The sequence below is a fragment of the Monodon monoceros genome, unplaced genomic scaffold (genome assembly GCF_005190385.1).
Source record: "Monodon monoceros isolate NGI ecotype Baffin Bay Population unplaced genomic scaffold, NGI_Narwhal_1 Super_Scaffold_18, whole genome shotgun sequence".
In the NCBI taxonomy this organism is placed as follows: Eukaryota; Metazoa; Chordata; class Mammalia; order Artiodactyla; family Monodontidae; genus Monodon; species Monodon monoceros.
Genome location: NW_021703774.1, coordinates 96,366,345 through 96,383,086, shown reverse-complemented (window position 1 = coordinate 96,383,086; position 16,742 = coordinate 96,366,345). Strand labels below are relative to the sequence as shown.

The window sequence follows — 16,742 nt, the reverse complement described above, 5'->3', positions numbered from 1 at the left end:
TAAGATGTCAGTTCTTCTGAAATTGATATATAAATTCAGTGCAGTCCCAGTCAAAATTCCAGCAAGTAGTTATATGGATGTCAACAAGCTGATTCTGAAATTTATATGGAAAAGCAAAAGACCCAGAAAGCCAACACAGTATTGAAGGAGAATAACAAAGTTGGAGGACTGATGCCACTCAACTTCCAAGATTTAGTATGAAGATACAGTGATCGTGACAGTGTGGTTTTGGTGAAAGAATAGACAGGTTGATCAGTGAAACAGAATGGAGAGCCCAGAATAGAGCCCCCCCCCCCCATAAATATAGTCAACTTATTTTTGACAAAGGAGCAAAGGTAGTCTCCCCAACAAGTGGCTACTGGAACAGCTGAACATACATGTACAGAAGAATGAATTGAGACACTCTTCACAAAAATTAACTCAAAATGGATCATAGACCTAAATATAGAATGCAGAACTATAAAACTTTTAGAAGATAAGGTAAGAGAAGATCTAGATGAGTTGGGTATAAAGATGTCTTTTTAGGTACCACACCAAAGACATAATCCATGAAAAAAATAATTTATAAGCTGGACTTTTGCAAAAGATACATGTGATAAAGGGCTGTTATCCAAAATATACAAAAAACTTTTAAACTCAGCAATAAGAAAACAACCCGATTAGGAAATAGACCAAGGAACTTAACAGACATCTCACCAAAGAAGATATACAGATGGAAAATAAGCATATGAAAAGATGCTTCACATCAAATGTCATTAAGGAAATGCAAACTGAAATAACAATGAGATACTGCTACACTGTCAGAATAGCCAGAGTCTGGAACACTGGAAACCATAGATGCTGGCAAGTATGTGGAGTGTCAGGAATTCTCATATATTGGGAATGCAAAATTATATAGCCACTTTGGAAAACAGTTTGGCTCTTCTTACAAAACTGACCATACTCGTACTGTACGATCCAGCAACTCGTTGGTATTTATCCAAAGGAGTTTAAAACTTACGTATACACAGAAACCTGCACGTGGATCTTAATAGCAGCTTTATTCATAATAGGCAAAACATGGAAGCAACCAAGATGTCTTTCAGTAGGTGAATGGATTAACAAACTGTGGTACGTCCCAACAATGGGGTAATTATCAGCAGTAAAACAAAATGAGTTATCAAGCCATGAAAAGGCATGAGGGGTACGTGGTACCATAAATGCAAATTACTAAATGAAAGAAGCCAACTGAGAATGCTACATACTGTGTGATTCCAGCTATATTCTGAAAAAGGCAAAACTGAGGAGACAACAAAAAGATCAGGGGTTGGGAGGAGTTTGGATGAATAGGCAGAGCACAGAGGATTTTTAAGGTAGTGAAGATACTGTGTATGATGTTACAATGACGGATATGTCATTACACATTTGTCCAAACCCTTAGGTATTAAAATGTACAGTATTAAACCCTTAGGTAAACAGAACTTTGGGTGATTATGATGTGTCAAAATAGGTTCATCCTTGGTGATAAATGTACCAGCCTGGTGGAGGATGTTGATAATGGGGGAGGCGACGCATCTTTGGTAGCAGCGGGTATATGGGAAATCTGTTCCTTCTTCTCAATTTTATTTTAAACCTAAAAGTGTTCTAAAAAATTTTAAAAAATACTAGGAAATTTTTTGTTGTTGATAGTGAACCAATAATGGATGTCAGCAGTTCTTAAACTTCAGCATGCATCAGAAGCATCTGAAAGACTTGTTAAAACTCAGGTTGTTGGATCCTGTCTCCATTGTTCTGTTCAGTATATCTAGGATGGATCTGAGAACATATGTTGCTAAGGAAATTTCCACGTCTAATGCTGCTCTAGGGACCACACTTTAAGGATCTCTAAAGTATCTAATTCTTTATATCATATCATGTCTTTATAAAACAGTGCCATGCTGAATCTTCCATACTTTGATTAAAAAATTAAATATGTAAATATGGTATTAACATGACTTGATACTATGTTTTTATTTTTCTCATGCTTGTATTTCTGTGAACTTGATGCTAGCAAGTAGAAAGCTTTTTAAAAAGGGGATGACGTATAAATATTTTTTCATCACTGTGATACTTATTATAATACAGCTTATTAAAGTATGAGTTTAACACAAATTAACATAAATTTTATGGTTAATTTGGATTGTTTTGGACTTTGTAAAATGCTTTGGTAAATTATCTCCTTTGTACATTTTTTTCCACTGTGGTGGTTGCATTCAACTTTGTCCTGATTGTCTAAATCAGCTAGTGTTGATTTAGTTATTTTAAATATTAACCCATGTATGTAAGTATACACATAATTAAAATATGCAAAACAGTTGATTTAGCTATTTTAAATATTAGTCTGCTCACACATACTTTTGTATGTACACACATTTTTAAAATAGTTGAAACAACATTGGTTGGTTTGAACAACTGCAGTTCTGAGAACATACGATTTATAACCTTTTCTTTAAAGGATTTAAAGACATGATTCAATCCCTTTATATTGGTAGAAGGAAATTTCTCATTCCATAGATTTTTGCCTTTGTTTACAGTGTTCTAGCCATTAGACTATATACCTAATTGTTTAATTTTAATGATTATGAAAATGAATTGTCCAGCTCATGTAAATGAGTTGTCCAACTCACCATTGTGAAGTTCTCATTTTCTAAAGACCTGAATTATCTGGATGAGTAAAGGGCTATGAGGCTGAAGGATTCACAGTGTCTGTGAGAAAGTCCAGGTGCTGTGGCATTAGTTTGTTTATTTTAAAAAATGATGTAGTTCTCCAAGGCTTCTGACTATGAAACCTAATCAGTTTTCCTATTTATTGTCTATTGGACTAGGGTGAATGGAAGGAAGGAAACACTGTTGGCTTTGTGGAAAAGGAAGAGATGGATAGGAGAGTGGAGTTAACTTTATTTTAGGGATTAAATTTTTTATTCCCAGTAGTGTAACACCTGACATTTGTTTTGACATTTGTTTTTCAGTGACACTGTTTGAAAAGTTACCAGATAAGTGACAGACTTTCAGATTAATATTTTTAAATGTAAAGGGGTCTTATGCTAATTTGTTCTTGTTTTAACAGAGAGGATCTGACGAACTACTCTCAGGCAGTGTTCTCAGTAGTCCAAACTCTAACATGAGCAGCATGGTGGTTACAGGTAAGTGTTAACTCTCTTAACAGTCTCATTATTTGCCATTTTGCAGAGCAGAATGTTAAAAGTTTAGTGTGTTTTACCAGAATAGCCTTTATTTTTAAATACTCTGTGTTGAAACAGTTTAGAGAAATTTTACTATAGTATGTATGTGTCAAGTGAAAAAACCTTGAAGTGGGTGATTTGTGGGCAAGTAACTAAATCTGATTGCTTTTAATCACAAAAATGTAACCTTTTTTTCTTTCATGTTACAAGTTCCCTCACTCTCACTCCTTTTGTACTTTTGTACTTAGCTTCTATTGTGTGTCATAAAATATTTTCATTTTAAGTATTTCTTCTCTATCCCATAAATCCTAAAGCCCAAACTGTAAAAAAAAAATACCATAAGATTCAGTTGCATAGCTGTTTTTTTATGTGCTTTAAATCTTTTTTTCTGTGTGGTAACAGTATTTTTAACTCTTTGGATTGGTTTCCTTTATTTATTTACTTGGAAATATAAAATGATTTATTTAACCTTCATAGTTAGGGTGTTTAAGCTTTATATGTTTGAAACATTACTGTTGGTTGGTTGTAATGTCTGTCTATAAATAAATACAGACTAATTTTTAGAGCTTAGTTTTATGGCCAGTGGACCAAATATGAATCTGATGATGACTGAATTAGTTTGCCTTATAACCCTACATTTTATATTATTACCTAAAGCCAAAGTTTCTTTTTTCTAAACCCTTTTCTGAATTACTTGTTTTAGGAATCGTATTGGGCAATATAAAGATTGTAAAAGAATGGAAGCATTTTGATTTCCTTCAGGTAGCCATGTTTGTGTATATGTACACCTCAGTGCACATGTACACATCCCTGACAATTAAGTAAAAATTATAATGAAGTATTTTTCAAATATAGTTATAATGATGTTAAGATGAATTTTTCTGCACATCATCATTACTGAGTTTTCCATGTCATGATTACAAAGCAAAGTCACTAGGCCATGATTTTGATAGTTAAGGTACCATGTACAAATAATTGAACAAACAGGCTCAAATATCTGTATCTCTGCTTTGCCAGTTTCATGTTTTTTGAAATAGTACATTTAATGATTGATAATGGAAATGTTTTCTAAATTAATATGTAGGGCTATGACAGAGTACTGGTAGCAGCCTTTCCTTCTTTCCATCTTTCCCCAAAATCAAAAACTACAAAACTGAATAAAATATATGGGACAACTGTTGTCTGGAATTGATGAGTAAATAGTACAAGATAATGAAACCTGAGATAAGGGAAACATATGAAGTGAGTCTCATGAATACTTCAGCTTTTCTGCTTTGGGGTACCCTACTGTTGTAGCACATGGAGGTGGAGCCGAAGTAAAGCATGGAGGTCTCACTGTGCTGAAGAGACTAAGATTGGAATTCAAAGCTGCTGAGACATGTGGGATTTATGGAGAAGGATCCTGAAAAAGGAACTTGTCCAGGGGTTTGGGCATAGGTTGGAGGGCAGAATTTGGTGTGGGGATTCTTACTTAATTCAGAGTTTTTAATAATGGCTGGGCTGCATATGTGTAGGTTGAGACTCTCCTGGTCTATCAGGAATGACCAACTGTGGGTCAGAGCTAGAATGGTGATTCCATAGGTTGTGCAGTGCTCTGAGACATTGGAGTTCTGGGTAGTTAGAATGCATATGTCTTGCAGATAGACATTCTGTTTAGACTGCAGAAAGCTCAGGTCTTAAGAGAAAGGATCATACACTATAGTAAGTGACAGCCATAAGACTAAGTTAATAAACTCTGATAGTCCAGCCTGACAAGACATGAAGGATTCACCAGTAATTGAATTGCCTGCCTAAATAAAACAATGTGCCCTAAGGAAGACAACATGATTCAGTCTTCCCACAACTATCATCCACAATATCCTGCATACCATCAAATTTTACGAATCCTTTGAAGAAGCATTCAATAAGAATAGACCTCAAAATGACCTTGACATTGGAATTAGCAGACAAGGACTATATATATTTTTAAAGCTATAAAAGAAAATATTGAAATAATGAACATGGAAGAATGTGTTGAGAAAAGAACTATAAAGAAAGCATATAGAAATGCTCTAATTGAAAAATACAAAATTTGGAATGAAAAATTCACTGGTTGAGAGTAACAGCAGTTTGAAGACAACTGAAGAAAGGTTAATGAACTTGAATACAGATTGATAGAAATTACTCAGTTTTCCAGAGAGAGTAAAAGTATATCTTTGGGGAGATCAAGTAGTCTAACATACATGTAATTGCAGTTTCAGAGAGGGAGTAAAGAGAATGGTGCCAAATATATGTAATTGAAGCAGTAACAGTTGAAAACTTCTAAAATTTGAAGAAAACTGTCAGGTAGGATAAGTAAAAAGAAACATACCAAGGCACACAATAATCAAAATATTGAAAACTAATAATAAAGAGAAAATCTTATAAGCAAGCAAGAAAAAGATATCTCACAGGAGACTAACACCTTGCATTAAAAGAAAAAAAAGTTCTTTAGGCTGGATGGAATAGCACTAGACAAAACCTTGGATCCGCAGGAAATAACAAGGAGTACCAGGAATGGTAAATAAATGTGCGAAAATTTTAAAAAGCTATCTCTTTTACTCCTTTAAACTTCTTTGAAAGACTGTTTAGGGATACAGAAAACCTTTGAATTATGTGGTTCATTCTGTACATAGATGTTTATATGACAGTGATTAGCACAAAGTGAAGATAAATGGAATTTTACAGTTTAAGGTTTTTATATTACATGAAATGATAGATTATTAACTCTTACATAAGAATATTTTGGTAAATTAAAGTTGCATATTGAAACAATGTCTTTATAAAGGTACAAAGACTTACATTCAAAAGCAAATAGAAAGTTGGAGGGCTGACTCCTGCTTTTAAAAGTTATTGTAAACCATACAGTAATCAAAACAAAGTCGTATTTATTAGCATAAAGAAAGATAAATAGATTAATGGAACAGAATAGAGAGTCCGGAAATAAAGCCACATAGTTATGGACAACTGGTTTTTGACAGAGGCACAAAGGCAATTCAGTGGAGGAAAAAAATAGATTTTTCAGCAAAGGATTCTGTAACAATAGGCTATCCATGTGCTGCCAACAACAGCAGCAACAAGCTATCGATACTTGGATCTATACTTCATACAAAAATGAGCTCCAAATGGACTTTGATGTAAATGTAGAACCTAAAAATTATAAAACTTCTAGAAGAAAGCATAGTAGAAAATCTTTGTGACCTTGGGTTATGCAGAGATTTCTTTAATGTGACCCCAAAAGCACAATCTATGAAAGAACAAATGGGACTTCATTAGTTTTAAAAACTTACATTATTCAAAAGACATTGTTAAGAGAATGAGAAGATAAGCCATGGAGTGGCAGATCTTTACAAAGATGTCTGATACATATACATATGTATATATATAGCTGATAAAGGATTTTTATCCAGAATATACATAAATTCAGACTACATATATAAACTCTAAAACTCAACAGTAAGGCAGCAAACAACCCAATTTGATAAATTGGCAAAAGTAATTGAATTGGTCAGCAAAAAAGATATACAGATGACAAGTAAGCACATGAAAAATATGTTCAGCATCATTTGTCGTTAGAGAAATGCAAAGTGAGATAACATTACACATCTCTGCAACAGCTAAAATTTGAAAGACTGATCATACTAAGTGTTGGAAAGGATGTGGGGGAACTGTAACACTCATATACTGTTGATGGGAAAGTAAAATTGTAGAACTACTTTGGAAAACAATTTGGCAGTTTCTTAAAAAGTTAAACATTTACTGTATGATCCAGCTATTTGTTTCCTAGGTGCTTACCCAAGGAATATGAAGGCATATACTCATTAAAACACTCATATGAATGTTCATAGTAGCTTTATTCGTAATATCTAAAATCCAGAACAACCCAAGTGTCCATCAGCAGATGAATATATAAAAAGATAGCTCTTTTGGTATTGAATTCTATTGCATACAGTAAAATACTGCTTGGCCATATAGAGTGACCTATGTTACATGCAGCAACGGGGATAAATCTCTTAAATAATTATGCTCTGAAAGACGGGGAAAAAAAGAGTATGTCCGGTATGAGTCTATTTATATAAAACTCTAGGAGATTGCATATTAAAGCAAATTGGTGGTTGCTTGGAATTTAGAGGTGGGTAGAGCAAGGGAGAGGGTTGTAAAGGGCATAAGGAAATTTGGGGGTGATGGATATGTATATTCCCTTACGCTGAAGGTTTCACAGATGTAAATATATGTCAAAACTTGTCAGATTGTAACTTCATAGACATCTTATTTTATGTGAATTGTACCTCAAAAAGACTATTTAAAAAGAAAAGCCCATAGAGGAATTAAAGTGGAATACTATCAAATATAGCAAGAGAAGAACAACAAAACACTGGACAGTTAGAAAATAAAGAGCTAGGTGTTAAACCCAGTCATAAAGGTAAATGTAAATTGGTTAAACTAACATAGTTTAGTGCAGTAACCACTAGTTTTGTGAGACTGTGGAGCATGTGGAATGTGACTACTCCTAACTGAGATGTAAATGGGTTTGTGTGTTGTTCAAAGACGTACCAAAAAAAACCACAAAATCTCATTTTTTAAAGTATTGATTTATATGTTGATATGGTAATATTTCAGATATATTGGGTTAAAATATATTATTAAAATTAATTTATTTGCAACTATATGCCAGTAATATGGACAACCTGGAAGAAATGGACAAATTCTTAGAAAAGCACAACCTTCTGAGACTGAACCAGGAAGAAATAGAAAATATAAACAAACTGGTCATAAGCACTGAAATTGAAACTGTGATTAAAAATCTTCCAACACACAAAAGTCCAGGACCAGATGGCTTCACAGGTGAATTCTATCACACATTTACAGAAGAGCTAACATCCATCCTTCTCAAACTCTTCCAAAAAATTGCAGAGGAAGGAACACTCCCAAACTCATTCTATGAGGCTACCATCACCCTAATACCAAAACCAAAGATACTACGAAAAAAGGAAATTACAGACCAATACCACTGGTGAATATAGATGCAGAAATCCTCAACAAAATACTAGCAAATAGAATCCAACAACACATTAAAAGGATCATACACCATGATCAAGTGGGATTTATGCCAGGGATGCAGGGATTCTTCAATATATGCAAATCAGTCAGTGTGATACACCATATTAGCAAATTGAAGAATGAAAACCATATGATCATCTCAATAGATGCAGAAAAAGCTTTGACAAGATTCAACACCATTTATGGTAAAAACTCTCCAGAAAGTGGGCATAGAAGGAATCTAATATAATAAAGGCCATATAAAACAAACCCACAGCAAACATCATTCTCAATGGTGAAAAACTGAAAGCGTTTCCTCTAAGATCAGGAACAAGACAAGGATGTCCACTCTCGCCACTATTATTCAACATAGTTTTGGAAGTCCTAGCCACGACAGTCAAAGAAGAAAAAGAAATACAAGGAATCCAAATTAGAAAAGAAGAAGTTAAACTGTCACTGTTTGCAGATGACTTGATACTATACATGGATAATCCTAAAGATGCCACCAGAAAACTAGTAGAGCTAATCAATGAATTTGGTAAAGTTGCAGGATACAAAATTAAAGCACAGAAATCTCTTGCATTCCTATGCACTAACAAAGAAAGATCAGAAAGAGAAATGAAGGAAACAATCCCGTTCACCATTGTAATAAAAAGAATAAAATACCTAGGAATAAACCTATCTAAGGAGGTAAAAGACGTGTACTCAGAAAACTATAAGACGCTGATGAAAGAAATCAAAGATGACACAAACAGATGGAGATATATACCATGTTCTTGGATTGGAAAAATCAATATTGTGAAAATGACTATACTACCCAAAGCAATCTACAGATTCAGTACAATCCCTATCAAATTACCAATGGCATTTTTTATAGAACGAGAACAAAAAATCTTAAAATTTCTATGGCGACACAGAAGACCCTGAATAGCCAAAAGAGTCTTGAGGGAAAAAAAGGGAGCTGGAGGAATCAGACTCGCTGACTTCAGACTAGACTACAAAGCTACAGTAATCAAGACAATATGGTACTGGCACAAAAACAGAAGTATAAATCAATGGAACAGGATAGAAAGCCCAGAGATAAACCCACGCACCTCTGGTCAACTGATCTATGACAAAGGAGGCAAGGATATACAGTGGAGAAAAGATAGTCTCTTCAATAAGTGGTCCTGGGAAAACTGGACAGCTACATGTAAATGAATGAAATTAGAACACTCCCTAACACCATACACAAAAATAAATTCAAAATGGATTAGAGACCTAAATGTAAGGCCAGGCACTATAAAACTCGTAGAGGAAAACGTAGGAACAACACTCTGACATAAATCAAAGCAAGATCTTCTTTGATCCACCTCCTAGAGTAATGGAAATAAAAACCAGAATAAACAAATGGGACCTAATGAAACTTAAAAGCTTTTGCAAAGCAAAGGAAACTACAAACAAGATGAAAAGACAACCCTCAGAATGGGAGAAAATATTTGTAAATCAATCAGTGGACAAAGGATTAATCTCCAAAATATGTAAACAGCTTAAGCAGCTCAATATTAGAAAAATAAAGAACCTAATCAAAAAATGGGCAGAAGACCTAAATAGACATTTCTCCAAAGAAGACATACAGATGGCCAAGAAGCACGTGAAAACCTACTCAACATCACTAATTATTAGAGAAATGCAAATCAAAGCTACAGTGAGGTATCACCTCAGACTAGTTAGAAGGGGCATCATCAGAAAATCTACAAACAACAAATGCTGGAGAGGGTGTGGAGAAAAGGGAACCCTTTTGCACTGTTGGTGGGAATGTAGATTGATACAGCCACTATGGAGAACAGTATGGAGGTTCCTTAAAAAACTAAAAGCAGAATTACCATATGACCCAGCAGTCCCACTACTGGGCGTATATCCAGAGAAACCATAATTCAGAAAGACACATGTACTTCAGTGTTGACTGCAGCACTATTTTACAATAGCCAGGTCATGGAAGCAACCTAAATGCCCATCGACAGACAAATGGGTAAAGAAGATGTGGTACATATATAGAATGAAATATTACTCAGCCATAAAAAGGAACAAAATTGGGTCGTTTGTAGAGACATGGATGGATCTAGAGACTGTCATACAGAGTGAAGTAAATCAGAAAGTGAAAAACAGATATCGTATAAACGCATTTGCAGGGCAGAAATAGAGACACAGATGTAGAGAACAAACGTATGGACAACAAGGGGAGAAACTGGTGGAGTGGTGCTGGTAGGATGAATTGGGAGATTGGGATTGACATGTATACACTAATATGTATAAAATGGATAACTAATAAGAACCTGCTGAAATCCAAAAAAAATTAAGTTCACTCCCTTTTACTTTTTGATGTTACTAGAATACTTAAAATTTATGTGGCTTTTAGTATGTTTCTTTTGGACATTTGTAGTCTAAGAAGTCCAATTAAAAGGCAAAGAATATCATACTGGATTAAAAAGTAAGACCTAATTACGGTGTCTACTGCTGTCGTCAGGTTGAAGTACAGAGACACAAGTTGAAAGTAAAAGGGATGGAGAATAATATTTCACGCAAACAGTAAGCACAAGAAAGTTGATGTGATTGTATTAACATCAGATGAAGTAGAATTCAAGACAAGGAGTATTACCGGGTATAAAAAGGCATATTTCTTAGGGTCGAAAGAGTCAATATATTGGAAAATATAACATTCCTTTATTTGTATATTAGTAATAACAGTTTCAAAGTACATTTTAAAAAATGACAAAATTAAAAGAGAAGCAGAGAAATCTACAATTTAAAATTTACAATTGGCTATTTTAACATTCCTCATAGTAATCAATAGGACGAATTGATCTTAAAAAAACAATACATAGAGGATTTGAACAATGCTGTCAGCTTGGCTTAACTCACATTTACAAGACATCCAATAACTGCACAATAGCCTTTTAAATGTACATAGGATATTCAACATGATGTTAAAATAACTTACAATAAATTTCAAATGATTGAAGCTCATATAGTACCTGATTGTAGTGGGATTTACAGAAGTCTAGGAAATTACCAAATATTTAGAAATTTACACAATTCTGAAAAGCACATGAATCACAGAAGATATAAAGGGCATATTTTTGACTGAATGAAAATACATCATATTTTAATCATACACCAAATGAAAATACATCTATATTTTCTTGGAATATAGAAGAAAATATAGAAATATTTTCCCCACAAGAAGTGCATGGGGGGAAAATAGTTCTATATCTATATTAGTACTTATCTACCTACATTGGAAAATATCTGTAGTAGAAAAAAAGAAAGGTTTAAAATTTCTGTTAAGAAAGAAAAAGGAAACATAAATTACCAGAATCAGGGATGAAAGTGGAGATATCACTACAGATCCTACACAGTGTAATAGGACAGAAAGACAGTATCACAAGCATCGGTAATGCTGATAATTTCAGCAACTTAGGTGAAATAGACAAACTCTTTTATAAATCTAGTGAACCAAAATTGATATAATGATTATCTCTATATTATAATATTATAGATATAGATTACCTTTATTATCAAAATTGAATTTTTAATAATAAAAAACATCTTTTCACGGAGATTACTCAGGCATAGGTGATTTCACTCGTAGGTGGTTTTCACTTGTAGGTGGTTTTACTCAGGCATGGGCGGTTTCACTGTTGAACTTTATGAAACTTCAAAGTAAGAAATAATAGCCATCTTTTAACCTTTTTTAGAAAAAGAGAAGGGGGATACTCCCTAATTCACTTTATGAAGCTACCAAAACCAAAATATAACAAAGATAATATAAGAAATCAGGATTTCACACTAACATTTTTCATTAACATAAATGCAGACATTCTTAACAAGATACTAGCAAATCACTTTCAGCAGTATGTAAAAGGTTAATTCATGATGACTAATTGAGGCTTACCTCTTGATTGTAAAATAACAGTCGAAAAGGAATTCAGTGTAATTTATCACAATAGAATAACGGAGGAAAAAGAATCATCATGTTAATAGAAGCAGAAAAGGTGTTTGACAAAAATACAGCATCCATTCATGATAAAAAGTTCTCAGAAAACTAATAAGAAAGGGGAACTTCTACAGGGTAGACAAGGGGCATCTACTAAGAGCCTACAATAAATTTCATTCATAATGGTGAAATATTGAATGTTTTTTTTTTCCACTTTAAATTCAATTTTATTGAGGTATAATTTCCGTACAATAAATTGCATCCATTTAAATTGTACAGTCAGATAAGTATTGAAAGATGTATACACCCATGAAATCACTGACAGTCAAAATATATATCCATCACACATACTAGATTCCTCATAGCCCTTTGTAGCCATCCCTTCCTGTTTTATCCCCTTCCCAATCACTGATCTGCTTTTTGTCACTATTAATTAGTTTGAATTCTATAGAATTTTGTATAAACAGAATCATGTACTATGTACTCTTCTGTGTTGTACTGCTTTCACTTCCTTTCCTCTTTACTGCTGAGTAGTGTTTGCATTTTGTTTATTCATTCAGCCATTGATGGACACTTAAGTCATTTCCCTTTGGGGACTATTATGAGTAAAACTGTTAGGAGCAATCATGTTCAAGTCTTTACGTGAACATCCACTGTTATTCCTCTTGAGTAAATGCTGAGGAGTGGAATGCCTCTTTTGTATGGTAGGTGTATGTTTAATTCTTATGTACATTTAATGCCAAACAGTTTTCAAAAGTGCTTATACCATTTTACATTCCCACCAGCAGTATATGAAAGTTCCAGTTGCTCAGCATCCTCACCTTGGTATTATCTTTTTATCTCTTCTAATGGGTGTGTAAGTAGTTTCTCAAGGTTTTAGTTTTTATGACTAATGAGGTTGAGGAACTTTGCTCTTTTTTTCTAATTGATTAATCTAGAGCTTTTGTGTTTCCAGGTAAATTTAAGTAATCAATTTCTTTAAAACAACAGTAACAACAACAAAACCTGCAGGGGTGAATGTTTTCTTCTTAAAATGAGGAATGAAGTAAGGATGTCTGTTTCCACAATTTTTCTAGCTTTTGCTTACATTAAGGCGAGTAAAATAAATAAAAAGCATAAAGATCAGAAGGGAAGAAGTAAAACTGTATTATTCACAGTCAACATGATTTTTAAAATAGAAAACCCAAAGGAATCTAAATGATTTTAGAATGGTTTACAGGATACAGTTCACCATACAAAGATAATTTTTTTCTGATATTATTAGCAAAGTTTTGGAAAATGAAATTTTAAAAAATCCGTTTATAGAAACATCAGAAGGACAAAATATCAAAGAATAAATTTAACAAAAAATGTGCATGATAACTACATCAATAACTGCAAGGCACGGCAAAGAGAAATTAAAGACCTAAATAAATAGATACACCATGTTCATGAGTAGAAGGCTCAATGTGTTAAAGATGTCATTTTTCCCCTAATTGGGATGGAATTTATAAATCAGTCAAGCTGAACAGGCATTTACGTTGAAAGTGATGAATTGATCTACACTTTATATGGAAATAAAAAGACCTAGAATAACTAAAGCCATTTGAAAAAGAAAAAGAAGAGTTGGAATACTATTTGATTTCAAGAGTAATCACAGCAGTTTAGTATAGCATGATTAGTGTCACAGAACAGTATTTATAAATAAACTCCTACATTTAAGGTCAGTTGATTATTTACAAAAGTCCCTTGGTCATTTAATGGTGAAAGGGAAGTATTTTTAACAAGTGGTGCTAGAACAGTTGGATACACAAATGAAAACAACAAAAAAATTAGAAACTCAAACCTTCATGCCATACGGAAAAAGATGAATTACATACCTAAACCTAAAATCTAAATATGCAAAGCTTTTAAGAAAAAAAATCCTAGAATGTATCCTCAACCTTGGGGTAAATGAAGATTTCTTAGAAAAGGTACAAAAATACACTAACCATAAAGGAATACTTTACAAACTAGAGTCCATCTAAATGAAAACCTTCTCATCAAACGACATTATTAAGAGAATGAAAAGGCACGGCACAGGCTGAGAGAAAATATTAATATTCATTCAGATATCAATACATGTCTGACATAATAAATACTTATATCCAGAGTATGTAAAGAATTCTTGCATGTCAAATACAAAGAGACTAATTTTTTAAATGGACAGAAGAAGGTACACGAATGGCTAAATAAGCACATGAAAAGATTTATTAGTCATAAGGAAATCACAATTTATAACTAATATGAGATACCACTTCAGACCAACTAGAATCTAGGCTAAAGTTAAGCAAATCGGTAATGCCAAATGTTGATGAGGATGTGGAGCAGCTGAAACTATATGCCATTGTTGGTGAGTGTAAAATAGTTGGAACACAGTTTGGCAGTTTCTTATAAAGTTAAACATGTCCTATGACCCAGTACTTCCATTTCTAGTTGTACAAATGTGTGTATAAAAAACTATTTATAATGGTCCCAAACTTGAAACAATCTAAATGTCTTATCAACAGGAAAATGGATTAAGAAGTTAGTCATACAGTGGATTACTACTTACTCATTAAGAGCAAAAGAATTACTATTAATACATGTAGCAACACAAGTGAATATTAAGAAACGTTATATGAAGCAAGAGAAGCCAGACGCAAAAGAGTATATACTATGTGATTCCCTTTCTGTAAAGAGCAGATAATTAATTTTCAGTATAGAAACCAAAATAATCATTGCTTGTGGGTGTTGGGGATTAATAAGTATTAGGACATTTTCTGGGGTGAGGGACATGTTCTTTGTCAATGAACAAAGCTGTAAAATAAATAACAATTTATTTGAAATAGTAGGCTACCTGTGGAAACCCATCAACTACTTGTAGAGTTCTGTCTTTCTGCAATGTAAAATGTGAGAAGGGGAATGAGTAAAAATGTCCTGGTGGGCAGGGGTCTGGATATAGGATTTGATTTGTTGTACTAAGGAGATTGGACTTCACGATGTTTACACTTAGAAAGGATTTTTGTTTCATTTGCATTTTTTAGGGGGCAGAGGGGAGTTACTACTGTACATAGGACAGTTTAAAACTTTACAATAATCTGCTTTAGAGACACCGAGGTCCTGAATTTTAGGGTCTCAGAAGTAGAATATGGAGAGAATGATATATGAAGAAATTAGACAATTTCTGAGTTATTTAGAAGTAGAGTTTGGTAGAAGTATTAAGAGTTTCGGCCTAGAATCACTGGGTTGATGGATAGTAGTTCCATTAACAAAGGGAGCAAAGTAGAGAAAGTGATTTGTTTTTGTTGAAAAGAAAGAACAATCTGTTACTGTTTTCCTTTTTTTTAAGTATGTTTAGGAATGATAATGTACTTTGTGACTAAAGAATGAATCAAATGTTTTTGTAGTGATGGAGTAAAATTTCTTAAAGCCTGTTTCAACCTAAGAAGTTTATATAGATTTATTTTACCTTTTTGAACAAAGGAAACATTGAGTTTTAAAATTGTTCTGTGTTTTTCCTAACATAGAAAGATGAGAGAGTCTGTGTATGTTCAAACAGACCCCAATTTGAATAATAAGACCTTTAAAAACCAGTGACTATACTTACCTGGACAGATATGCAGTTGTCATCCAGATGGCTCAAAAAGGGACTTTTACAGACAGGATTACAAGGACATTTTTATCATTATCAGATACAAAACAGAATTTCATTCTTACATTCCAGCTTTTCCCAAAATGTTTCTTCTGACTTCACTAGAATTCTTTTTCCAACAGCATCTATCTCAACAGCCTTTCCCTGTCCAGACTTTCTTTCTCTACACGTATATTTGTGTCAAAGAAAAAAAGAATTTTAGAAGTGAGAAAAGTTAATGTTATTAGAAACTTAGTCTTGGGGAAATAATCTTATTCAAAACTATTTTGTAATAAACTAGTTCCTTCAGAAGCGTAACATTTCAAAGACACAGCTCTAACTAGTATTGGAATTGGATTTTATTGGAAGGAATTTTTAACTCTTTGGAAGTGGGGAGGAGGCTTGACAATTGTAAAATATGGTCTCTCTTGAGTCCATTTTTTTATAGGTGTGGAAATGGAATACCTCTTTAAGTTAGGTATACATGTTTCTGCCAGTGCTACTGCTTTTCTTTAATGTCAGTATTATTGCTGAAAGTATGACTTTTTCTCTATGTAAAAGAACTGAAACCATTTTATAGATTCTGTTACATGTTATTCAGAATTCTCTGAGATTTCCAATTAATTTTTACATACAGACATTTTTGATATGTTATTTCAGTTTTTTGTAATACTTTGAGACTATTCCAGCTCGTTGTTTCAGTTTGAATGTTTATGAGGGTCCTAACAGCATGTCCTCTTGCATAGAGGTGTAGAGATAATGTGAGCCTTCCTCTAATTTAGTGTAGCCGTCTATATTTTACCAGCTCATGCATAAGTTACTTTTGACAACTAGGCTATGCAGCTACTCAGAAATGCAGAGTTACAGGCAGCTTTTA

General features: G+C 33.4%; 1 protein-coding gene across 8 annotated transcripts in view; it reads left to right on the top strand.

Annotated features, from left to right (window-relative positions):
• The window catches only part of PTBP2 (polypyrimidine tract binding protein 2), an 80,430-nt gene that overhangs the window by 18,612 nt on the left and 45,076 nt on the right, over window positions 1–16,742 (top strand). For all 8 annotated transcript variants that reach the window (XM_029227871.1, XM_029227870.1, XM_029227869.1 and 5 more), the window contains exon 3: window positions 3,086–3,161. In XM_029227871.1, the coding sequence (XP_029083704.1) occupies window positions 3,086–3,161 (76 nt within the window). The remainder of the gene's footprint in view (window positions 1–3,085; window positions 3,162–16,742) is intronic.